The following is a 26,930-nucleotide window of genomic DNA, read 5'->3' on the forward strand; positions in this document are numbered from 1 at the left end:
TGTTGCTAGAGGACAGAGTTTCAGAAGGAAATACAAATGAAAAATTAAATACATACAGCATCTCTGAAATATATATATATATATATATATGAAATATATTCTGAAAAAGGTATAAGGAATTGAACAGAGAATGCTCTCCCTCCATTCCCACCTTTTAAAGCGGCCAACAGAATTCCCCTGCAATGAATTACACTGCAAGTAAATGAAAAAAAAAAAAAAGAAAAAGAAGAAAAAGAAGCGGGAGGGACACAGTATCCTCTATTAAATGCTTCGATAGATGCCTACCACCTTGCCTGTTCTGGTAGCAGCTCTCCACAATCCATCCACTTTTCTGGGAATGGAAAAGTGCGAAGGCAAAATGAAAAAATAGCTTAAACCCAGTCATTTTTAAACAGGGTTTACTCTTTTTTTCCCACTAAGCTGCTGAAGCCCACAGGTTTCAATATCCTTTTCAACTATTGGCCATTTAAACTGCTTCCTGCTGGCAAATCTGCCGGCGTTGTTACAGAGGGGAATACCAAACACAGAGGTCAGTCTGTATGGGAGCAATGGTCGCCGGCTGTCAGCTCTTGTAAACCATGAGCCATCACTTTGTCAGTCTCAGCCTTCGGCTTTGCAAGCTGTGACTAAAGATCCTGACTTGCTCTGCTAGCAGCTGTTGCAAGCTGTGAGCCAGCATCTTGGCATTCTCAGCTGAAACACTCACCGCTCCCGTGTTCACAAACTGCCATTTTCAGTTAGCAGAACCCTCAGGTGACACGGCAGCAATGCAAAGGCACCACAGGGTACAGAAAGGATCGTCTGCCTGAACGCCCCACATCCAACCAACTGACTCATTTTTAATCATTTTCCAATAGAGGTCACCCAGACAGTAAACATCTGGCTGTGGCACCACAGCCATCTTCCAATGAGAATTCTCTTGCTAGTCAACATCTAGCCTCGCTGTATCAGTTGTCAATTACTTGTGCAGTCACATTAGTGCAATGACCTCCTTTTCATCCTTAAAAAACCCAAAAGCCACAGAACCAGAATTTTCTAAGCAAAAGAGCATCTTTGCCAAGTAACGCTTACTTGGTTTCCACATGAAATTAGGAAATATTTCTTGCCCAAAGGGACTTTTGACGAATAATGGACAACACCCTTCCAGAGGCTGTGTCCAAAGGCAAACTGCTGTTTCCAGGCAGCATTACTTACAAACATATAGCGTGCATACCATGTATTTTACAAGCAAGTCTACCCCAAAGCTTCCTCACCTACATTTGCATAGGTGCTTTGGGGTTAACATACCTCTGCATTACTTCCATTTTATCTTCCCTTGTGCCCAGCTTTAGCACAGGCCTGTACTCGCATCCCTCTCTTAACTGTCTCTTTTTCATCCCGCCTTCATCCTGAAGAGTTAGCTTGCCTCTGACACCCAACAGGCTGCGATGCCTGTCAGGAATGAGGTTGGGTACGTTATCCCAGAGGATTGGATTCAGACTGCAAACTACAGGTTGGCTCTGCAAGCTGTAGATGCACCCGTTTGGCACATGAACCAGCACACCAGGTAACATTTTAAAAGGAAAAATGTATTGGTTTGCCTGAAAATGATGAAAGCATCAAGACAGCAGCTGTTTGAAAGAAAGACTCGAATTTACAAATTCCTATGAATCATTAATGATTGCAAATGAAACGTTGGAAATATCACCACTTCTGAAGAAGAAATTACACTGTGTTTCCACACCACATTCTAGTCCTGACTGTAGCTTTGCACAGCCCCAGAAGCTGCAAAGAAGAAGATCAATTTTCCTTACTGTTTTTATACAGCGTTCAATATGAATTCAGTAATGGTTCGTATTAATAGCACTAGGAAGCAGGAAAATAAAAATACCAAGAAGAATCAGAAAGCCCTAGATACTGTGTCTTGCTTGTGGCTTCTGTTTTCTTCCTCATGGACAGAAAATTTCAACAAAAGATTGCTTGTAAGTAATATTCCCCTCCTCCCAAGAAATCTGCAAGTTTTACTGCTTATCTTTTCAACCTTTCTTTGGGCTGGGAGCAGCTAGCTCAGCAGTTGATAGATACCCTGACAGACACACCTGGGTAGCTCAGTATTTCAAGTAATCCAGGATTACTTTCGATATTATTAGAGACAGTCACGGCCTCTTGATGACCCATGTGAAAATGTTTTGAATGAGCAGGCCTCCACAGCAAAAAGTGACAGAACACAAGTGACATTATTGTTGTAGAGATTTAAGCAGAAACTCTGGAAACAAGGGCTAAGGGTGAGACCAGTCCCTGCCCCCACGTCTAACTAGCTCTTCTTCAGATAATGAAGATAAAGATATTAAAATATATATATGAAATTATGTATTTCATCCATGTTTTCTCGTTGTGGATATACAAAACTGACCTCAGCAGCACCCTTCCAAAGGGTGAGGGTAGGCCAAATCTTTTTGTGAACTCAAGATAAAACGTTCACCAAAACGAACTACAGCTGCGGCGACTGCCAAGTCCCACGGGCTCTCAGGTCAGCATGGCTCTTACAAGCGAGGCACACCACAGTTCACCATTTAACACGCCGTCTTAAAAGCTAGGAAGCAAGCCTATTACTCCTCATAATTTCCTACTCGCCTTTGGTTAACAAGAAAGGAAGATGAGAAAAAAGCACAGAAATATAGCTTTCCATGAACCCCGTACAGTTCCACGTAAAACAGAGTGTGCAGTTCCCCGATCACGGGAAGGTGAATGCTGTAGGCGCTCAGACAAGGACTGGTTTGCAACCAATGCCTAAATTACCAGAGTCAAAATAGTGCCTAAGCCTTTGTTTTAATTTGGCTCCTGAGAGCTCTATACAAGTAGTTGGTTCATTACTTGTGGCTTGTGAATTATGGTTTAACATCTTTGGGTTAAATTAAGAAGGAAAAAAAAGGTAAGGTTTAGCAATAGCTTTTCACTCTTCTGCTGAGAGGGGTGTCTCCGCTGAGTAAGGAAACAAGGAATCCTCAAACTTCCCACCTTCGCTTAAGGGACGGGCCCAGAACACATTCTGAGCCCCTTCTGCTTGCCTTCATTAATAGGCTGTCTGCTACTGGAGACAGCTGGCTGCAAGCCTTGTTTTAAAGGCTACTTAAAGCACAAGGAGACGATACAGCTCATGTACCCACCTGCCAGCATGTGCCTAGCTCACCTGCAGTTCTACCCCACCTTTGAAGGAGGATTTCAGCACCACAAACCTATCACCTGAAGTTCAGGGTTTGCTTTACACTTGGCCTCAAAGGAAGAAAACCAAACCCCTTCTTTATCGCCGGAGATAGGCCCGTGCTAGGACACCAAGACAGACACACATTCTGCTCTCGGAAATCTTATTTTTGCTGGTGTGAAAGCAATGAATGAACAAGGAAAGCACTAAGCACAGAGGCTGCTGCGCTCCCTCTGCTGGCTCTCCCCAAGGCAGCACGCCTGCACCATGCCTCGTAAAAGCAAATTAAAGTATAGATCTACCACCCATTCCTGCATCTTCAGGTACTTCTAAAGCTGCACGCTGCCGTTTTGGCTAATGCAGACCCTGCTTCCTACAAGATAGGAGGCATATAAATAACACAAAGTTCAACAGGCAAATTGCAGGCAAATACAATACGTCCTCCTTACTCCAAAAGCCCTTACAAACATTTACACCTTTGCTTCACAACCTGAACACATTTGAGAATCTGAGCACAGGTATCAGCCAACACCAGTCTCCACGCACTACAGGTTACACAATGCGGTCTTTGTGCGTGAAATAACAGCAAAGCATCCTCCTGGCTGCCTTCTTACAGGACTTATATGCAGACATAGGATCAAAATACGTCTGAATTCCGGTGACGAAGTGCGAGAGACAATAATTCAGAAGGCACACGTTATTTTTCTAGACCGGTATTTAGAAATCAGAACAATACTCATTTATTTTACCTTCTAAACAGGGCTCAGCTATGAATGTTGAGACACACTGGAAACACACATGACGACTACAGCTCTCTGGCACGGACCCAAGTATATTCCTCTCTACCTATGCTACGTCTTGCCAAACCAAGGCACGAGTGCTTCCCTGGCAGGGTTCAGTTGTGTACAAGCACTTGTCCAGAACTGCAGCCCAGGTTCTCACGTATTTCTGGTACCTTTTCAGCAGGGCCAAATGACAAAACACGGATCAGTGGCAAGGATACTGTTAACAAGGATAATTCCTCCCAGCAGTGGGATATTACACCGTCCAGCCATAGTATGTCGGTTCATGGGGATCAAGAGATTTGTCTTTTTACAGTGCTTCCCATCTTCGTAACTCACAGGAAAACAATCCCTTCAGTGGGCAAAATTAATGAAACTTCTTCGCACTTTGAACTTGAGTGCTCAATACAGATCGTTTGTCAGCAGCAAACCCGGCTCAATACTTTGTAAATATCGTTAAGCTATGTTACCGTCTATTGGGCTTTCTCACGTTAATTAATTTGCTACAAAAAAAATACCCTTAAGAAGCCAGATGCGTCAGTGCAAATATTGCAGGCGGACCAAGGTGTATGGGGCGCTCTGTTGCCAAACTATTTTCTGATTTGCATTTCTAAGGTTTGTCCCCAGGCAAAAGCATTCGTGATTTATAGAAGACAAATGCAAACACTGCCCAGGTGACCCAGATAACATTCAAAATCACAAACCATTACTAAAAAGTACAGAGTAGTTGTTTTTACAACTCTGTGAATAGCAGTATATAACGAGACACAGTCTTGTTTTCCATCTTCCAGCTCTTCCTTGCCACTGGATTGGAACTCCCAGTTCCCAGTTAAAAACTGTAAATGAACAAGATAAAGTATGCTAGCCCTGTTTTCACATTTTCCAGTCCACTGTCTTTACCAACAGATCTGATGGACAACACAACTGCATTCCTGGAAGGTGTTTCCCTATTTCCAAGTCCATGCTTCCTTCCACATATCCCCCCATTTCACCCTCAAAGTCGAGTTTGATGTCAAATACACTCTCTGTACCTCTCAATCCTCTTGCTCTAGTGTCTTTTCCAGCAAGAGAAGGGACAATCCCAGTAATGGGTAAGACATGACAGCTGCAGATTTACTGGATAGAGTCAATATACTACTGCTCTTGCGTACAGCACATATTGTGAAATCTCCAATACTCACATGCATATGAAAAGGTTTTATATTAAAGCCCCAGGCCACAATCCAGTTCTCAATACAACAAACAGCAGAAACTGAACGTGAAACCTTTCCAGATACACTTCTGTATCTTGCATAACCTTCCAAGATTAAAGAATTCCATGGAAAAAGACCAAAACACATAAACTGAGAAGGGGAAAAAGCTTTGCTTTTTAATATAAGCAATGTTCAAGATGTAATATTTAAGATATGATACTTGAATCACTGGAAACCTGTCCATGAATTGAACATGAATTTATTCATGCTTCTGTTGAAGTAGTAATGGACATTTCTTGGTTGTCTTCGCTACACTAACAGCTTCTACATACAGCTTGAAACGGTCAACGTTAGTTATCTCCATTAACACGCTGTATCTCTCACCACAGTTTGAGTCATCTGCTATTGACTGTGGTACCTCACAGCATCCCAAATGATGCAATTTGAAGCTCATGAATTATATAATGTAAAAGACCAACGGCTCAAATGCTATGTTGTTGAGTGTGACCAGTTCTGTCAGACAGACGAAAAACAGTCTTCCCCCAAAATTGGGCTAAATTATAGAAAATTTTTCACCATCTTTGACTTGGTTTTTCTCTGTTAAATTTCAGGGGCGAAGAAGAACTTTAACTTCCCTTTTGAGCGACGAGATATGCCAGATATCAAAAGTGTCATAAATCTCAGTATCACTCCTTTATGGAAGCTAGTAATTGGTGCAAGACAAACAATTTAAATAAGCTGCTCAGGTAAGTGCTCTTGCTGAAAATGCACCACAAAGCGCTTTTTTTCAGCTAAGCATGAAGGTTAAAACCGTTATCAAATGCAATGCAAGAATTAAAAGTGAAGTCCAAGCTATGAGGCTTGAAGGTGTACCACTCCACTAAATCCCTATTGGTACCTGAACAAGGCAGGGATCTGACTTTCGGGGACCCTAGGCAGCAGCAAACAGGGGAGACAAAATGTGCCCAGCCTTCCTTTACTCCGCCGTATGTTGCCACAACAGCTGGAAATCGTAAGGGGAATCCAGTGCTGGAAAGCCTCTGAAGGAAATTCTTTGCTTCTAGCAAGATGAATAATATACCTGTTCCCTAGTTGTGAGCAAACACTACAAAGGAATAATTAGAAACTATCTGACCTGAAACCCACATGCCCATTACTGTGGTATTTTTCCACCTACTACAGGTGAAACAGAAGATGGGCTGGACCTGGAAGGGGAGGGGTGGAGTGGCAGCACAAGATGCTGATTTATAAAGCACTAGCAAACAGTGCTCTTTCTCCACAGGCTTTGGACAACGAACTCGTCCTGCCTGAAGGATGCCAAAGTGCAAGCAGGATTCCAGCTAACGTCTGCTTGCCAACTACAACCTGTCAGCTTTTGCACTCCAGTAGCCAAAACTGCTCTGAGCTACTTCATTCTCCAGTTGGGCTTTTGCTTTTCATCCAGAGCCTTTAGCTTGGGCTGTTTCACTCCATCAGGAAAGGAATAAACTCACCAAGATGGTAAAGGTGAGTACACTGTTCAGAGAATTGCTGCTACTGCATATGCGTTTCTTCTTAACAACAAGCATTAATTTAAGTTTTAATATACATACTTATATTATAAATATGAGCTAAGTGAAAAATGGAACGAATACTAGACACTGTGGGGCATCCAGCATGATGACTAAAATTTTCACTGTAGACAGGTATGCACCTCTAATCCTAAAAAGCAAAGAGATTGGATTGGGTAGGGAAGAATTCTAGGACTGGCTAGTTTCATAAGCAGCAGTTGCAGGAACACTATGCAAACACCAAAATCTCAGATTTTACAAAAATTTGCAGGTTAAAGGTTATAGATAGGACATAGATCTGTAGAGGGATATAGATCATGCATAGAAGTGATCAATAGGTTTTACTAACTTCATTAATTTTCATTATTATTCTCCTCTATCTGCTAAGATCTCACAACAGATAGTTGTTTTCTTTCTCTCCTGGTCTCTCTACTTCGTGGGGATTCAAAAAGCTGAACAGATTTTTGGGTGGGATAGTTAAAAGAGAGGAGGAAGAGGAGAAAGAGGAGGAGGAGGAAGGTGAAGGAAAAATCCCAAGAGATAAACCAGATTGTGAATCTTCGGCAAGCTAGAAAAAATAGAACTTCTTGTAACAGACATGTCCTTTATCTGGGATATGCATCACCAAGCAAATTCAAGTGCTTTAGGAAAAGGATTTCAGACTTTTAACTCCCCAAACTACTCCCCAGCTCTTAGCTTTTCCCCTCCTCAAGATACAATGTCAAGACTTCAACATTCCTTTAATTAAAGGGCATCTGAGGATAAGATGCCACTTTTGAGTTCAGCATAGTATTAAGATGTCCCAATCATTTATTTTTTTTTCTTGTTGTTTCCATTACTTGAGCTCTCTGGTTTAGCGTGTAGTTAATTAAGATATGCCTGCTCTCAACTCATCTGAAATATCACCTCTGCAGGAGTCCAAACATTGACAAATGCCCTGCAGAACGTGTATGTACTCATTAGATGGCCAACAGCAGCAGCAGCCTACAAGCTCATCTGTCCCACTAGTAAAGCACACCATCAGATAAGATCCAGTATGACTCTCATGACGGTTAATCTGTAAGGAAGTCTCTGAAATGGGGTCAACCAATAGTTCGTCCAAGGCATGGCATGTAGTTTACAAGATAATTAGGATCTGGAACGTTATGATTATAGAAGCTGGTAAATTAGCAACACAGGAAGTTTTGCCCTTCGGACTACAGTATTAACTTAAAGTTAGGAAACAGCACAACCCCCAAGCTGTCAAATAAAAGCAAAAATTGCCAGAAGTTTAGCAGCTTCCCTAAGTTAACAGTTCCCTGTACCTGACACTGGACTGGCAAAAATGCTTGAAGAGCTTGCTAACTCCCTGTCAGCTCTGAGCCCTACGTGGAAAGACAGACTTGCTTCTCCTTGGCTACCAGTATGCTGTTTGCTCCATTTTTCACTATGAGATTGAGTGTAAATGTGTAAATATACAAGTTAATTAAACAAGAAAAGTAAATCTTGAAGTCATGTATCTGAGAAGCTCCAGGAACAGGCAAGTTCTCAATGAATACTTCTTCCCCTCCCCTTTCCTTTTAAAAATCTTTTCTTTTACACTAACCTCTTCTTGGAGCTGATAAATGACTTAATGGTTTTCACTAGCAATGCTGAGATCCTGGGCAGTATTCCTACACTTTATGTTAGACCATAAACTACTAAAAGCGTTGCACATCTATAAAGGAATCACTGTAATTCACATCTGCTGAAGAGCTGACCATGGTCACTGTAAGACACGCTGGAGAGACCTCAGGATAAGACAGAACTAGTACTTGAAGCTGCCAGGAGAAAGAGACAGTAGGAATCTGCAGCTTGTCTAAACAAAGTAGATTTGTCAGAGTTTGGCTTGTTTGTGGTATTTTTTACTGCTTCCTTCAAGTCCCAGCAGACATTCACAACAATGCCAAAACCTTATTTCTTTTACAGAAAAAGTCTGATGTTTACTCAGTTGAGATCTACGGGACAAAAGATCTAGGAAAAACAGATACTGGAGATGAAGGGGAGAAGTACAAAGACTTGAAAGGCAACAAGGAAAAGAAGAAGACAGAAGACCTTAAGAAAGAACTGGACCTGGTGAGTGTTGCTAAGCTCCCATTACACCTGGCAGGACAGCCTCTACCCACGGTCTGAACGAAGTCTGGTGAAGGGCAGCGAAATGCCGATGCGCTATCGTTTTAAGAGAAGACCTAATGCACTGAAAACCCTAAGGCAGGGAAGGATTCGCTTCCTCACGCCCCTGAAGTGTGCCAGAAAAAAGTTGTGCAGGATTAATACCTATAATCAAAGAATGATTCTGGCTTAATTAAGCCACCAATGGTACAGAATTTTATCTCCCCAAAGAGGAGTTATTCCCCAGATGGAATAACTGCAATCAGTATTTCCTCTGAACTGCCACTTGCACAGTCAGCCAGGAAACAGGGGGGAAGGTAGAAGCACAACATTTTGCTCTGTAGATTTCTAGTAGATCTAAAAGCATGCTTCAGCTTTATGCAGTTTTTCCCCCCAAACTGCACTGTACTTCAAGGACAGCGCACTAAGCTCAAGAAACCTGTATTTTACTTCTGGCTTGCTACTGACCTGCTGGCTGATCTTGGAAAAGTTGCTTCCTCTCTACACGTTTCAGTTTCCCAATCTGAAAAATGAAGGTAATTATACTGACCTCTTTTCTGAATTGCTTTGAGAGCAACTCAAAGGAGAGGCTATTTCAAAGGTAAGGAAACCCCAAAATGGGCCATCAGTTTACCCATCAGGCTTCCAAGATCTACCCAGTACCACCTAAAAATTTCTCAGCGTATCTGATCTTTGCTACCAGGGGATGTAACATTACTCTCATGTTTCTAAAGAGAAACCAAAGCACAGGCAAGTTAATTGACTCATGCAAGTACCAATGAATCATTCTATGAAAACAACTGTGAGATCTCTCAAATTCTTGGCTTCTAAATCTCAGTTTGGCACAAGATATAATTAGGTCAACGATACCACAGAGGTGTCACTTCAGGGAAAGGAGAAGAGCCTTGAGATTTCCTTCTCCCACACCCTTTTTAACTGTGGTTAGAACCTGCTGCTTCTTTCCACAAGACTGTGGCGAATAATTTCACATACCCTACCTTGTCAGTCAAGTGCCAAGACTGTTGTCACGCATACTCCAACACCACACCCTCTCTTCTGCCAACATATTGCCTATGGTACTGAATGCCTGAGTCCCGTAGCCTATAGAGAGGAACTTTTTATCTAAAAGCAGCACAGACATTTGTGGCGAGCACTATTAACACAAAACCACCGCTCTGTTCTTGTGACAGATTTGCTGGAGGAGGGAGCTGTTTACAAAAGTACTCTCAAAATCAAGAGAGAAGACCATCTTCCAGTGGAAGATATTTTGCTTATCAATATGCAAATTGCACATTGTCTGTTCATGAAAGTGGGACCCATGGTCCCAGATCCAGGCTGCTTGAACATTCTCCAGATCCTGAAATAAAAATTTCAACAGTCTGACATTCTGCTCATGGCTATTTTCTCTTTCTTTTGGAATCCAGGAGGACCACAAACTCAGCACTTCAGAACTGGAGGAAAAGTATGGTACAAGCATCGATAAAGTAAGTCCATAGGGCATCATTAAGAAACTGCCTGAATCAGCTGCCTTACTTTGCCTCTGACTTCCCCAAAGCTTCCCAGAAGCAGTAGGCAAACATTCAAATCAACAGGCTCATACGTGGATGTATGTGTGGATGCACGCATGCACAAGTATGATGCACTAACTCCCAGTAAAGCCTAAACCAGCAAGTCAATGTGCAGCAGTGACCTGGATTTAGACTGGAGTTTCTCTCAAGTCTGAAGAAGTCTGATCTACGGTTTTGGAATCAAAATCCCTGCACAAAACGCGACCTCAGAGTTTGCACCAGGACCTCAGCTTTTCTGAAGTTTTTATCGGAGATTTCAATTTTGCTACGATTCATTTTTCACTGGCAGTGCCTGTAACAATCTTTAGCAAGAGAGCGCACTGACAATTATTTTACCTTGAAGAAAACACTAGATTTGAGAAACTACACACCAAGGTCCCTTTGACACCTAGCATTTGAACATCAAAGCACTGCAACATGGCCAGGGTACAGACAAGAATTTCAAGGAACCCATGAACTACAAACATCTTGGTGGAAACACAGAAAGAGCAGCAAAAGAACTGATGTCTCTTTTTTTCCCCAGCTTTCCAAAGACTTAGTACAGGTATTCTTGACAGATAACCAACAAAATGAAAACTCCCGATGGACACAGCCCCAGATTCAATGCTCCAGTAAAGAAATACCTGTTTCTTCATAGGAGATAACTAACAGTAGTCAACTTGAAATCAAAAAGGTTGGAAATCAAAGATGCAGGTTACTGCAGCTGATCTGTGACACAAACGTTTAAGGCAAAAGCCAGCATGCCAGTTGTGTTCTGAGTTGAGACAAAAGTCTGTTTTCGGTGACTTAATTTTAAACATGTCATTTACTTTTGCAGGGTCTCTCTAGCGCAAGAGCAGCAGAGATTTTGGCTCGGGATGGTCCCAACTCACTCACTCCTCCCAAAGCCACTCCAGAAATCATTAAATTACTCAGGCAGATGGTGGGAGGGTTTTCCATCCTCCTCTGGATAGGAGCTGTCTTCTCCTGGATTTCATTTGGCATTCAGCTTGCTCAGGGAGCTGAATCACCCTTTGACAATGTAAGTATTTGAATAACCACAAAGTGAGTATTTAACCCTTTGACAATCTAAGTAACTGAAATACTATTTCACAGTTATTAGCTACAAGGAGGCCTTTTATTCTTTCAGGACTCTCCCTCTGCTACCAAATATTTCTGATAAATGATCAAATACCTGATATACCACTTCTGTCTAAGAGTGCCTATCCAAAGGTTTTATAACCACTACCCATAATTGTAATACTTGAGTACCCTCAAGAGCAATACTGAAGTCCACAAAGTCCTCTGGAGTCTTTCACTCAGATTCCCTTGTGAGTTACACCCTGCTGGGACTATAATTTGCTTAGGTTTGTGTCAGGTTTAGTTTAGAGAAGGCTTTTGGAGAGATGGGACACTTGCAATTAAAAGCCCTTTTCATAATCAGAGAGCTTTACTTGATCACTAGCAGGGCAAAACTTGAAAGTTCTTTTCTTAAACTGTCTTTTAACCTGACCAATACCTCATTTAAGAGTCTCCTGAAACAATATTGAACTATGATTTATTCTAGCAGAGGAATTGCTGAACACTTGTTTTAATTAACCGATTATGTCTGTTATTAATTAGCTCTACCTTGGAGTAGTCCTGGCACTGGTTGTCATCCTCACTGGTATCTTCGCTTACTATCAAGAAGCTAAAAGCACAAACATCATGGCCAGCTTCAGTAAAATGATTCCACAGGTAAGAATAAGCAAGGCACTTCGTTTGAGACGAAAGTTCGTTCTAATCACGCACCGTGAAATGACAAAAGCACAATAAGCCCCACTTGAATTTACCTCTTGCTAGGCAGTTTAGAAGATGACACAACGCTCATTTTTGTCACACTTCCATCTTTCAGCATGCTCTTGTCATCAGAGACGCAGAAAAGAAGGAACTGCCAGCAGACCAGCTGGTGGTTGGAGACATCGTGGAAATAAAGGGCGGAGATAGGATCCCAGCGGACATTCGCCTGATCTTTACTCAGGGTTGCAAGGTAAACAGCACTTTGCAGAGCACGGGGGAAAAGGAAAAAGATGGTTTAGAGATTTTTGTTACATATAAAGAATTTCTGTGCACCCACTATAAATTAGAGCTTTAATTAGACATAATTTAATTAAACCATAAGACTGTAGCAGCTATACTGTGATGCTCAGCTCATCTAGGACTAACATCTCCACTCCCTGTACATTAAAAGAAGCCATTAGGTCCACACCATGTTCTAGCAATGCTCTTTGCCAGGACAGGGGCAGAAATACCAATACAGTATTAAGAGTTTCCACAGACCTGGAGGCAGATCTCCAAACCATGTTTTCCTTCAGGCTGCTACTGAAAATCCTATTGGCAGACACACGACGTTGACTGAACTGAATTTCTCACAGAAATAGATTCTCCCAGTGATAATGGCAACTCTCTCAGAGAAGAAGCACTAAGAGATTACGGCCCTGTCACAGATTACTAAATGTGCTGCCACCTTACCTTCCCGGCTAGACATAATTGCATATTACTAACTTTAACACAGGCATGTCTCCGTTTCATTAAAGGTGGACAATTCTTCACTCACAGGGGAATCAGAACCACAGTCTCGTTCCTGTGACTTCACCCATGAGAACCCCTTGGAGACCAGGAACATTGCATTCTACTCCACCACCTGTGTGGAAGGTGTGTACAGAGAGAAGGGCGTCCAGAAATGGCACCTGGACAGGGTGCTACATAATACTGCTAAGTCATTTTCAACAGTTGTGCTTCAAGGAATTCCAGAAAGGCTTAAACTATTGTCCCAAGCACACCAACATAAAGCCTTAAGCACAGGGCTGGTCATATTTAGTATCAACCAGCAAGATGTGGTTTAACACCTAGCCTGGTTATGGGTGTAACAATCAATTACTTGCGGTTTCCTTGTGGTCTTTCCATCACTATCTTTAGGAATGTCAAGTTGCAGATGCCTCTAAGTACTTGTGGATGCTTCTGTGTAAGGGCTCTGCACATGTAAAGGTGTTGATCCTATTCTCAGGGCTAAAAGGTATGTGTGCCATACCTAACAGACCAGCTGCCACGACATTGTACAGTGCCCAGGATAACACTGCGACGCAACCAAAAAAGACTAATTAATGAAAATAGCTTATGTCTTTCTTCTTTTCTTTTCACTGACAGAGCTATAAGATTTCTAAGGGAAGAATGTAATTCTGGGATGAAGTCTCAGTCACGTTAAGGCTGAGAAGGGTCTTTGTCAATCAGTACTGGGTACAGAAGACAGGATGAGTCTTCTCTGCTGGAGCTGACAGTCTTTTGTTTCTTTGCAGGCACTGCTACTGGCATTGTAATCAGCACCGGGGATCGCACTGTCATCGGGCGGATTGCCTCTCTCGCATCGGGAGTAGGAAATGAGAAAACACCCATCGCTATCGAGATAGAACATTTCGTCTACCTGGTGGCCGGAGTGGCCATTTCCATCGGTGTTCTCTTCTTCATTATATCTGTTTCTATGCGATACAAGATTCTGGACTCCATCATCTTTCTCATTGGCATCATTGTGGCAAACGTGCCAGAGGGACTGCTAGCCACAGTAACGGTGAGTCTGTGCCTGAATCCACTGGTTGCCGCTGTAGTTCCTTCCGTCATTACCACAGCTTGTCACTCATAAGTTCGTTACAGAGGAACACTAACTTGGCTGAGTTGAGTTTGAAATAGGGGTGGTTTTTTCCACAAAACTGAAAGGACAAACATTTCATTTGGGAATTCTGGCATAACTAAGCCATTAATCTTAAAAGCTTCTGCACAACAATCCAATTTGAAATAAGGTTCTTCGAGTACCGTTCTCCCACAATTGCTAACCAACAGAATGACGTGACTCATTTCCCCACAACCTGTTCCTGTTTGGAAATGAGGCTATTGTACCCTAAAAGTCACATGAAAATTCCACTTACTAACACATATGAAGCATCACTGAAGTCCCTGGCTGAGAAGCAGCACACCTGCTAAGCCCTGCTAGCCCTGAAGTACACTAACAACAACCAACCAGCAGCACTGCAATAATGAAAAGAATAATTTCAGGATTCATTAAGTTGGTGATTAGGATCTCCCCCTGCACTGGAAGTTTTTCCATCTAAACCAGCCTTTTAATTGATATGACATTCGTATTTCTATCAGCAGAAAAGCAGGTTCCTCTCAACAGCAAATGTATCTGTGCTAGTTGCAGCCAAACCTCTGACCTTAATAATCCTATTAAAAAAGAACAAAATGCACTGCAGTCAACCAAAAGATAAATTTTTAAAAGTGTTCTCTTCCTAAAAAAAAAAAAAACCAAACATGAAAAACCTAGCAGAAGCATGTAACCTCATTGCATCGTTCTGTAACCGTACCTCACTAACAGTGAGCTGAACTTCTTCACTTCTGCCAGGTGAGTCTGTCTCTGACAGCCAAGCGGATGGCAAAGAAGAACTGTTTGGTGAAGAACTTGGAAGCTGTAGAAACACTCGGCTCTACCTCCATCATCTGTTCTGACAAGACAGGGACCCTCACACAAAACAGGATGACCGTTGCTCACCTCTGGTTTGATAACCAGATCTACTCAGCTGACACCAGTGAAGACCAAACAAGTAAATATGGCAATGGGGGATCTGGGAAGGGGCAACTACTTGGATCAAACCTGTGGTGCTTCATACCTACCAGCTGCCAAACTGCTGTCAACGGGAATATCTTTTGATAGCTAAAAAGTGACATGTTTTCCTTCCACATGGAAGTGTCTTGTGCAACAGGAAAGTCCCTTCTTATCCATGTAGAGATGTGGAAAAAAAAAAGTAGTATTTGAACTTCGAATTAGTATTTTAACGGTTGGACTTGATGATCTTAAAGGTCTTTTCCAACCTAAACAATTCTGTGAACTCCACTCACAGAAAGTTAAGTCTGGAGGAGGTTCTAATCCAGATCCTTTTGCCAACAGTAAACTTATAGTAGGGAAATAAACAGAGAAATATCATCTAAGCAACTTTGCCAGAACCACTGACAAATGTAACAGTTTATGTCAAATTGTTTTTTGGTTAACAGCACCTCTCAAAAGAGCAATTTTCTTCTGCAAATAATTCAATCCTGTTGTTTCAAACTTAAGCTGCTTCTTCCATCACATAATATGCTAAGGGATACCATATTTATTTTGCTTCCTCTCAGCCCAGCCTTTTGATCAAAGTTCTCCATCATGGACAGCATTATCAAAAATTGTAACTCTCTGCAACCGGGCAGAATTCAGACCAGGACAGGAGAATCTCCCAATAATGAAGGTACTGCCTACTTCATATCAGCTTATTTCTCTTCCTCTGAAAGAACGATACATATAACTTGTTTTGTTTGGCTTTAGTATTCTCCTTCATTTTACCACGGCAAGCTTCTAAGTTACTATTTATAGTAGCATTACTGCTATACACTCACAAAAAGTTTAAGGCAGGGGAAGAAAAAAAAACAAACCACAAAGCCAAGATAACTGTTGCTATAAGGAACAAGACAATTCAGGTAGCAAGAATTTCTATGCTAGTAATTACTACACTATTAATTTAATATAGTAAGAGAGAAAAGGTAAACATGCCTTAATTAATGTCTTTACACATAACTGCTGAAGGTAGTGAATTCTGGTGAGCAGACTGCCAGAACAAATCCCTCATTTCTACTGTTTACTCCATCAGTGCCTTCCTCAAAGTCACTCGTTTCTGTGCATTAGTTACCATACATGCCTGCTGCTACCCCGGAACCGCGTTACAAAGCTTCCACACAAACCTGAAAGCGATCACAAATCTTGCACTTTCGCAGCATCAAGCACTGATTTCATCTCTTGGCTGTAACTTAGTTCTAGCAGCAAGTGCAAACCAGATGTCCCAAGTCTTTACTGTAATAATTTTCCAGGATAACCTGGATGTAGGAACATTAAGATTCATTACTGCTTAAGGATACAACAAGTTATAGAAGCACGCAAGCTCTCCTGGTGGAAGTGCAGGAGTATACGTGCCATAAATTGTTTCTTCTTTTGCGCATACAGAGAGTTGTGGTAGGTGATGCCTCTGAAACAGCGCTGCTAAAATTTGCAGAAGTCATTTTGGGCGACGTCATGAACATTAGAGCGCAGAACAAGAAAGTGGCTGAAATTCCTTTCAACTCTACTAACAAATTCCAGGTGTGTTTCATTTGTGGAAATTATGCCAGATTTTTTCCAACTTAAACTGTCTATCACTGGGTCCAACGCAACTATTTGTCACCTCAAAGTCTTAGTGGGACTAAGTCTTAGTGACAGAGGAAATCTAAGCAATAATAAATATAGTTCATTCCATTTGATGGAATGTATGATATCCTTATGGAAAAGAGGAAACATTACTTCCATGCAAAGTGATCAAAACTAGAAACAAATGCTCACGAATGCTCTTTCAAATAATTTCATATTTGTGGCACACAGCTTTCCATTCACGAGACTGACGATCCCAACGACAAACGCTTTCTGCTGGTGATGAAAGGTGCCCCAGAGAGGATTTTAGAGAGATGTAGCACCATCATGATCAATGGCAAAGAAGAACCCCTGGACAGTGAAAAGGCAGAAGCTTTCCAAACAGCATACATGGAGCTGGGGGGCATGGGAGAGAGAGTGCTGGGTGAGTCCAACCAGAGGGACTAGCAGAGAATGGCGGCTTTAAATCTCTGAACTTCATTCCTCTTGCAGTGGAGGGAAAAAAGGAAAGTGTACTGCCTCCTAAGCGGTGTGTTAGAACCACACTGATGTGCTGCAAGCTCTCTGTGGCAGGGGTGCCCTTGCTGCTCTGTACTGATGTTAATCTGCCACACCGCACAGCCAAACCCCCCCGTAAGTAATCCACAAAGGAAAACCCTCCTCCCTGCTGGCAGCATCACCAGCTTTTACGCTGACTCTCTATATAAAGTTTGATGTGAAGTTTATAATGGCAGATTAAAAAGTCCTCCATGAAAAGCTAATGGTTAAAGGCACTGGAGTTCTAAGGACAAGAGCAAAGCCTGATGCTATACAGCAAGCTTTCCTCTTTCCCCCACTGTTTCCTGTACATTACATTAACAGAAGTTTCTTTTCAGGTTTCTGTCATTTGTACCTGCCTGAAAACGAGTTTCCAGACACCTACCCATTTGACACAGATTCCATGAACTTCCCAACCTCCAACCTGTGCTTTGTTGGGCTCTTATCTATGATCGACCCACCTCGGTCCACAGTGCCGGATGCCGTCTCAAAATGCCGCAGTGCTGGGATCAAGGTAGGAATTTTTACAATGAAAAATACATTCTACAGAAAGGCTCATGATAATATAACATTTAAGATCTTCCACCACATCTTTCTAGCAATGACTACCAAAAATCTAAATGTTTGTTAATACCATTCTACCATTTTAACTTAAAGAAAGTACTTGAAGGCCCTGAGAGGCAAACCAGTTTAATTTAAGTGGGAATGAGACCATAGGAAGTGCACAGAACCCCAAAACTGGAAATCCAAATTTAGAAAAGCTCAGATACTGTCTCATCAGATCCATTTCTAGAACACAGAAACCACGCCAGCTAGAATTACTTGCTTGTAAACAGCGTAAGGTAACAGAAACAGGTCTTGAGAAGGCAGTAGGACACAGGGCTACACCTGGTATGAACTGTTCCTATGCATAGGACTCGCTAATCTCAAAACTGTTCAAGTTGAACCTGAAGCAGTAATTCTCCTCATTTCACTTCCCATGGTCCCCACAAGTAAACTTTCGGCTCTAGGCAGAGAGGCAGTCTAGCTAAAGAAGGGAGAATCAGTAACCGGAATTACTGATGTCAAATGAGGTGAATCCCAAGTCCCAACCCCAATGAAGTTTTCTGAGGACAAATCTGGCAACTGGCAACTTTTCTTGTAGAAAAACATGAAAAAACTGTGTCTCATCTGCCAGGACACCTCAGTCACAAGGATCCATTTCAAGATGCAACATTCTAATGAACTCTTACCTTTGAGTATACCCAATATAAATTCTTATATAAAAGGCTTTCTTTATTCTGTATTATTCTAACCTTGCTGCCTGTGACGTTCTTCCTTTAGAGCCCTGATAAAATAGCGCCAATAAGAAGAGGTAGAGGCCAGATGTCAATATAGAGCTAATTAAGTAATAGTCTTAATCAGTCGCTGTTATGTACATAGCGCAGCTTTCCAAGTTCAGATTCTAAACTGCTTCCTGCTCTACAACAATAGATACGCCACCTTATCTCACTCCAGCCGTTGCATAGACATTTGTCACTCGCGCCGAGTGCTTGTCCCTTCCCCAGGTTATCATGGTCACTGGCGATCATCCAATCACGGCTAAGGCCATTGCCAAGAGCGTAGGCATCATTTCAGCCACCAGCGAGACTGTGGAAGATATTGCCAAGCGCCTCAACATTCCTGTTGAGCAAGTCGATAGACGGTAAGAGCAAACGGAATATAGGGGATACCTACGGGGTCGTTTTCCGAAGGCTATGCCTTCTCCCTCCGTAATGCTTTTATAGCCTATTTCTACCTCGTGGCTGCTTTTTGCTTTTCTGTTTCTTGATGCGTTCCCAGCCACTGCATCCATCCAACGTATCATCTCTACCTAAATAACTATGCATCTAGGACTTCACTGGCCCTTGAAAATAACCTAGCAAAGTATACTTTGCAGATCACGTTGGACTTCGCTGTCACTGCCCATTTAACAAAACCCACGCATATGAAAAGCAAAATTCAGAATCACGTGACCTAAGGACCGTCAGTCCAAATGCCTCTTGCACCCATTAAATGTGGAAAAAAAAATAACATCATAAGAGAAAGATAAAAGCTCTTTACAGAAAAGATGTCTTCCTCCTCCACTGTCCCACCCTCCCACTCAGAGCCCTCTTTAAAATGCATTTTCTGCTGTTATGTCTGCGCAGGAGGAAGCTTCAATTCCTCCCCTCTGCATCTAGGCAAGCGGACTGCACTCTGGATTTCTACAGTGGCTTTCATTCAACACCTGCTGATTAACAACTAATACTTCTGAAATTAACTCAATTTGCTGCTTTCCTTACCATCAAGCCTCATACATTCTATGAGTGCACTATTTTTATCGAAGCCTTTTGATTTGAAAATTTACCCAGCTTTCCCACGGCTCTTGCAGAGAAGCTACCGCAGCAGTAGTTAATGGGATGGAGCTGAAGGATATGAGCTTGCAGCAGCTGGATGAAATCTTGTGTAACCACTCGGAGATAGTCTTTGCTCGGACATCACCCCAACAGAAGCTGATTATAGTTGAAGGCTGCCAAAGGCAGGTGAGTGAGAGGTGTAAAGGTTATACACGGATACGGCTACATTCGGGAGGCAGTCGCGTTCTACAGATATCATCCCCGAGGTGAGAGGGTGGAAGCCAATTTCCAATGCTCTCTAAGCTCTCTTTATACTCTTTTCACTGTGCAAGAACATTATCTAAGAGATTGCCACAAACACTGCCTGGACAGCATCCAAGCTACTCAAATTCCTGTTACAGACTCTGAACTCCTATTGACAAAATGAGCTTTTCCTAAGCTTGACTGGCTTGGAGCTGTACCGAGGGTCTGGCTTTTGCATAGAATTTCGAAAAGCTGCTGCTGTGCTGCACATAAAGCCTGCTGGGCAGAACCTGTACACTGTTTGGGAAGGAGCCTTCCCTCAGGAATTCTTTAAACCCAGATAAAAGCAACATGTTACCACATCCTCTCGTCTTATCTCTTGTGGTCATTCAGACCTATGCACTTTCCGCCCGCAGGAATGTTTAAAAGCAAAATAAGGTATGAATCCTGCAAAATGTCACAGTGTGATTTACGTAGGACCAAGCCTTATCTATGTTACTTTCAAAGACTGTAAAACAACCCACAGAAAGCAGGATTTAAAGAGTTTGTCCCATTTATGGGCAATATCATGTAAAGGAGCATGGAGTGCAGCCAGCATGAAAGGCAGAAGGGAAAGAAATGACATATATAGAACTCTGGAAAAGGATGCAAATTGTCCTCAAAAGATCCTCTCCTCAGACATGACATCTTCCAAGTCGTTGCTGTGAATTGAAAGCCACGCTACTGCTACGCCTGAACTTTGCAGAGAAGGAAATGTGGCACAAGACGTCATTTCATTTTTGTAATTACGCCAGAGCTAAGCTTTCCAATCAGCATTATCAGCTCTTTGGGTTTAAGACTGAACTGCTTTCAGGAGAGTAAAAAAAAAAAAAAAAAAAAAAAAAAAGAAAAAGAGAAGACTTTTCAATTTCATCTCTTTTTTTCTAAATTTTCTTTTTGAATAGCCTTTGGCAGATGTGGGGTAAATGTGTCCTGCACTGCTTAGACACCCACACTCCCAACAGATTTGGCTCTTCAAGGGATGAAAAGGAACACCTTCCCCCCCCGACACAAGCCAGCCAGTCTACATGCTATGTTTAGTACTCAGAGCTTATAAGCCCTTCTGTACATGGCATTATTTATAGGTAGTGACACTGTGCTAAATCCTCACAGGGACAGGACATTCAGTATTAATCAGTTTGTCAGGCTTTTTCCTGCTCTGAACACTCTGTATTGCTCTCAAGCCATGAACTTTCGCATCAACTAGAACAGGACCTTTAGCTGCAGTAGATGGTTTCAGTGGAAGATCACAAAGAATAATCAGAGTTTTCCATCTTTTGGATTACTGGCACAATTCTAGCATATGCTGGCAATGATCAGAAGCTGCTGGGATAGGATGAGAATGGTGCCTAACTGAACAGTTACATAATTTACAGTTAAGATGAAACCTGACTGATTCTATAAGCACTTCACACACAAAAAAAAAAAAAAAGGACAAGGACAGAACATGTTGTGCCGACTGGATTTCCCACAGATGCCAGAGACGAGCCTGGGTCTGCTCAGACAGGGATAGACCCTATACGTATAGGCAGATGTCTAAATTTTTACGCCCCCTTATATTCCACAGAAAGAAATTATCAGATTAATTGCATTTTAAGTGCATCTAATTTCAATGTCTACTCTTTAGGACGTAGTAAATCATATCCCTGAATTTCCCATTTCTCTCTACTATGAAGGGAACCTAGATGACAAACTCAGATACAGACATCGATCACACACAGGTCTGAGATTGCTGTGGTAATCCTACCTAGCGTCTTTCTGATCACTGGCTTTGTTTTCTGTGGGTACAAAGAGGATTCAGAACTTCCTAGTAGCATCTTTCTTCTAGAGATTTAAAGACAGGGAGACTGTCCTTAGGGGAAGGTAGCACCATCTCCTCAAAAACCCCACATCTGGATCCTTTTTTGTGTTTCAGGGAGCAGTTGTTGCCGTCACTGGAGATGGAGTCAATGACTCCCCCGCTCTTAAAAAAGCAGATATTGGAATTGCTATGGGGATCGCTGGGTCAGATGCAGCTAAAAATGCAGCTGATATGGTACTGCTGGATGATAACTTCGCTTCTATTGTCACAGGAGTGGAGGAAGGTAAAAACAACATTGCTACCCACTTTCACAGCTGAAAGCTGCCGACAGCCACACAACACCAGCAGGTCCTCCTCATCCCTCCTTCCTGTGCTCTCCCCCCCTTTTTTTTCTTTCTGGATTTGGAAATGTGATTTTGGTGTTTGGAAAAACTGGGAAGTAAACCCATTTACAGATGCATGACAAACAGACAATAAGTAAATCATACCCTTCCCCCCACCCCCACATCGGTCTGCTATCACTGCTCATGCATGCTCCAGACAAAAGCATTTCCCATCTTGTTCCTACTCAGTTCTGAGCCTCACAGAGATACAAATTGTTTCCTCTACATTTTCACTGTTACTCGCTCGCACATCACCTTTGCCGTGCTCCACCTATGACATTAACACACATTCCACTATTCTTTCACCGTAAAAAGCTTGTGGTTTCCATTAAAACTACAGCCTATTGTGGAATGGGACTTTCCCCTCAATCTTTCTCACTGAAAGAGATTTATTTTCACTCAAATTTTCAGAAGGCTCTAAGGGAAGGTAGCTTAGTAGTTTAAAAAAACCAAAATAAAATGCGTGAGGGAATGTGTGAGGAAAGCAGGCATAAGCAGCACGTGTTTTCACTAAATTTAGTTAAAAATGGAACTTTTTTCTGTTGACAACCAGCTTTTACAGAAGTGTTTCCTTTTCCTCTAGGCCGCCTGATCTTTGACAACCTAAAGAAAACAATTGCCTACACCTTGACTAAGAATATTGCTGAGCTCTGTCCCTTTCTCATCTACATTATTGCCAGCATTCCAATGCCCATTGGCACCATCACCATCCTATTCATTGACCTGGGCACAGATATTGTAAGTTGGGGTCTTTTAAGTTATTTTCTGCTGAAATACAATGACAAGTGAGAGGGGCTGGGTGCAAAGGGACGTGCAGAACGCTGGAAAACTTAGTTGCCTTACCCTGCAGCTAAATAACAAGCTAGTGAAAGAGCAGGGGGATAGTTTAAAAGCAGCCAGGTATTAAGAAGAGCAGAAAAAAAAAACCTGCAGAGGGGGAGTAGAAAGAAAAGATTTTTGATCCATGCTGACAAGCAAAACTCAGCAGTGTGCAAAATAACATTGTGCTTCTATCAAGAGATCATACAGATTGCTGCAGTTGCTATGGGGGATGAATACCAGGTATTTCATCAGAGCTCAGTCCAAGGGATCTGAAAGACCCTTTAATGTTTTCAGTATCCTCCAGCTCTTTGCATTGTCATACGATCATCACACCTAAGAAACAGTTTCAGACTTCCCTCAAATCCTTTATACATGTCAAGAGAATGCTACACGGATCCTTCTTTCATTTGCTCTGTGCATACTGAAAAGGCAGGGTGTGTCAACAGAACCAGTTGAGAAAAGAACTTTTCTGATAAGCGTCTGAGAAGCAGACAAATGTTGCCAGCAAGACTCTGATGGTTTATTTCTGTTGCAGATCCCCTCTGTTGCATTAGCCTACGAAAAAGCTGAAAGCGATATTATGAACAGGAGACCTCGTAACAAAAGGAAAGACAGGCTGGTGAACGAGCAGCTCGCTGTGTACTCCTATCTGCAGATTGGTAGGTTGGCCTGTTCTCTGATCTTGTATCAGCAACTCAGGACAGTCAAGTTGATTCATTTTTTTAGAAAAGGGGGAGCTGAAACTCAGCTCCTTCCTACTACCTTTAGACTCACGGCAAGCTTCATGCCATAGGAGACAGATCAACACTGATATCCAGCACATTCCCCAGTGCTCCTAAGTTTTGCTTCTCCCTCATTTCTACCTCTTTGATTTTGCAGGTATCATGCAGTCAGTGGGAGCCTTTGTAACCTATTTCACCGTGTATGCTGAACAAGGTTTCCTCCCTTCCACACTGCTTGGCGTGCGAGTCAACTGGGAAAACAACGCCATTAATGACTTTGAGGATTCATATGGACAGGAATGGGTAAAGAAGCACTGAAACATCCTTGCACTGTCTCTCACCCAACAGTTTCTTAAAAATACTATGCTCTTCTCCAAAATAAAGGATTAGAGAGAGAGATTTAAATGCAAAAATAATTAGTTTTCATCTAATGGTCCCTCAGGATAGACTCTTTAGAGCTTCCTGCCACCTAGCTCTTCCATTCAGACTCCATTCTTTCATGCATTCTTGTACAATTTGCCGCCTTCTGATCCAAAGCCTCTGGAGATGCGCCGCCTTCTCTGGACGTTATGTGAAGACCCCATTGTAAGCTCTCAGCCCTGCTTCTGAACAGCACGACTGTAAAGTACTTTGCAGACTGTCCCTCCCCCTTTCACTCTTCACTCCCCCCACTCATCTGCAGAAATCACAAGACACAGAAGCCATCAATAAATCAATATAAATACCTCCTTACACCAAGCTCATGCTTCAGCCTCATGACTCATCCACAGTAACTAGCGGACAAGAACAACTGCCCAAAATCTGATCATTATGTGTCTCAATCTGGAGTAACTCTGCATTTACACCTTAGTAACTGAAACCCTACAGTCAAGGGTCGCAGTCACTTGCACAAGATATGAGTGCCTGATATAACACACTTTGGTTTTTCCTTTGCTTTGCAGACTAAATACCAGAGGACATACCTACAGTGGACCGGCTATACGGCCTTTTTTGTCAGCATCACAATTCAGCAAGTTGCTGATTTGATCATCAGGAAAACACGAAGAAATTCCATCTTCCAGCAGGGTCTTTTCAGGTAGGTTTTGCAGATTCTTTACCTGACACATGAGAGGGTAAGTTCGCCAACTGCTGATTTTAGAAGAAGGTTAGCTCAGTGATTTAGCCCACTCACATTCAGTCTTTGCACAAAGACTAAATCTGGCTTCAAGCAATCGCAAATCTCAGACAAACCTTTTATTCCATCTCCCCCCACCCCCTTTCCTACTTCATGATAAGGGGTTTCTTTGAAGACAGACATTGTACTGGTTACTCTGAAAATGCATCAGCTTAAAATGAACTCTCCATTCATTAAAATGTTTACTACAAAAAAAATGGGAGTTTCCTCTCCAGATTATTTTCTGAAGTTCTTTATGTAGTTATCAGTAGATAGCCCATTTGGCCTTCTCTGAGATAACTTTAGCCTCTGAGCAAAGGAGATACCGTCCGGTCAAACACCTTAAGATAATGCTGGCTGCCCTCTGCAAAACACTCTGCACCCTTCAATCCTATGGAAGCCAGGGCGGTAAAAATATCAATTGGGATGGAGGCCACATGTAAAAGCTGGCATTTAGTCAGAGTATTTCCAATAGGAAAGCAAATTGTTTTCCTTTATCTGCAGGTACAGAGCCTACACCTATGTATATTTCCTTCTTACATTTACACATTTGAGTCACAATGCGCGCATTCACGGTGCCAACTAGGAGACATGACTAACGCTCGCCGCGTGCCTACCCAAAGCTTGCTTTACTCTAGGTAGGTCAGGAATGCTACCAGGAAAGACACGGGAACATGCAATGTAAGACAGTGCTACAGAGTCTACCACTTGTCTCACACTACTGCGTCGGCACTGCTCATCGGCAGATGCAGATCGTTCAACCTAGATACCAGCGCGCAACCACAACTCCGAAAGCGGCACTGCCTTTGCGTCGTGCTGCGGCATCAGGTTTTTATGCACGGGCAGAGGCATGTAACCCTTCCTCTTTGGTTTTCTTGTAGGAACAAAGTCATCTGGGTGGGTATATTTTCCCAGATAGGAATCGCTCTGATTCTTACCTATGGTCTTGGACACGTTACAGCCCTGAACTTCACGCCGCTGAGGTGAGTTTTGATGCTAACGTACTTCCCGTGCCCTCCACATACAAACAGACATGGCCTTACCATTCTGCCAGAAACAGACAAATGGGAGCAGGGTGCCCATGCAGCACAATTCAAGGATCAATATTTAAGAATATTAATTACGAAGAACAGGGTGGACAATTTCTTGACCAAAAAAAAGCACTACTTTTTCTACTAGATTTACTACTGAGGATCCAGAAACCTACTGGCGTAGAACAAACATGTTAATATTTTTTCCAGGATCCCCAATACTTTGGTGAGATTAGATAGCATTTTACTTAATTTTATGCAAGCAACTTTTATTTTAAATACATCACCATCAGAAATGTTCAATTTTTCTGCCATCTTCAGAGACACTAATACCACCAGCAGTATTTCCTTCTGAATATTATCTGGAACAAATGAATCTAGTAACTACTTGAGACTGGGAGGCTTACACGCACATCATCATATTTCTAATCATTTGAGTGCTTAAATTAAGTAGGAAAAAAAAAAAAAAGCCATAAAGGCCAGATTCTCTTTTAGTGGCACCAAATAGCATAGACAGGGACGCCAGAAATTCAGCTGAGCGGTTAGATGCTTCTGAACGTGAACCTCTTCTCCCACTCCCAGGTTTCAGTATTGGTTTGTGGCTGTACCATTTGCCATCTTGATATGGGTCTACGATGAAGTCCGTAAGCTGTTTATCAGGAGATACCCAGGAAGTAAGTAGATTTTTCCAGTTAATATTTAATATAAGGTGTCCTTTCCTACCCTTTCACTTATACACCTACCTTAGCTGCCACTGACAGGGGGGCTGGTAAAAAATGGACCATTTGTTCCCAATGATTTCCTTTCTGAGGAAAAAATAACTGATTTTTCCACCCCCTCCCTTCTTCTACTGCAGGCTGGTGGGACAAGAACATGTATTATTGAAATAGCCCTTATCACTGGTCTTCTTCCTCCACGTGGAGAGCTTCTTCCCCACCTGACACAGCCTCTGCTGCTTTAATGTCCTGTCTGTGCAATATCAAGCATGGGTTCGCCCCATGAAGGGGTGAAGAAATTTCATGAGTTTCATGAAGAAATAAGGACTTTAGAGGTTGATAAATTACCTCCCACTGTACTGTAAAGCTGACACTTGTCTAGAAATTGAAATGCTACCTATTTTTGTAACAAGCACAATTTTCCCTCATTCAAAGATGAAGTTGGAGAACACTCTGAGAGGAAAACATGCATAAAGGAAAAAAAAAAAAAAGAGAAAATCCATAT

The 26,930-nt window shown here is 42.2% G+C and overlaps 1 protein-coding gene across 1 annotated transcript; it reads left to right on the plus strand.

Moving 5' to 3' along the window:
* The first annotated feature begins 1,427 nt into the window (after positions 1-1,427).
* ATP12A (ATPase H+/K+ transporting non-gastric alpha2 subunit) lies at positions 1,428-26,594 on the plus strand. Its single transcript, XM_035897495.1, has 25 exons — positions 1,428-1,546; positions 5,437-5,570; positions 5,768-5,839; positions 8,607-8,800; positions 10,261-10,320; positions 11,222-11,425; positions 12,007-12,120; positions 12,278-12,412; positions 12,960-13,077; positions 13,719-13,987; positions 14,816-15,014; positions 15,583-15,692; positions 16,442-16,576; positions 16,853-17,045; positions 17,497-17,672; positions 18,706-18,842; positions 19,551-19,701; positions 21,713-21,881; positions 22,565-22,719; positions 23,339-23,462; positions 23,683-23,828; positions 24,467-24,600; positions 25,560-25,661; positions 26,292-26,383; positions 26,566-26,594. Exons 1-25 carry the CDS (start codon positions 1,428-1,430, stop codon positions 26,592-26,594), a joined length of 3,471 nt encoding a protein of 1,156 aa, XP_035753388.1.
* The last annotated feature ends 336 nt before the right edge of the window (positions 26,595-26,930 follow it).

The sequence above is a fragment of the Egretta garzetta genome, unplaced genomic scaffold (genome assembly GCF_000687185.1).
Source record: "Egretta garzetta isolate BGI_Z169 unplaced genomic scaffold, ASM68718v1 scaffold207, whole genome shotgun sequence".
NCBI lineage: Eukaryota > Metazoa > Chordata > Aves > Pelecaniformes > Ardeidae > Egretta > Egretta garzetta.

What these genes read in the sequence shown, in the direction of transcription:
- ATP12A (XM_035897495.1), top strand. Translation starts at nt 1,428, where the DNA reads ATGCCTGTCAGGAATGAGGTTGGGTACGTTATCCCAGAGGATTGGATT. An exon ending in TCAGTAAAATGATTCCACAG is followed by an intron (nt 12,121 to 12,277) that starts GTAAGAATAAGC and finishes TCCATCTTTCAG; the next exon opens with CATGCTCTTGTCATCAGAGA. An exon ending in TTGAAGGCTGCCAAAGGCAG is followed by an intron (nt 19,702 to 21,712) that starts GTGAGTGAGAGG and finishes TTTGTGTTTCAG; the next exon opens with GGAGCAGTTGTTGCCGTCAC.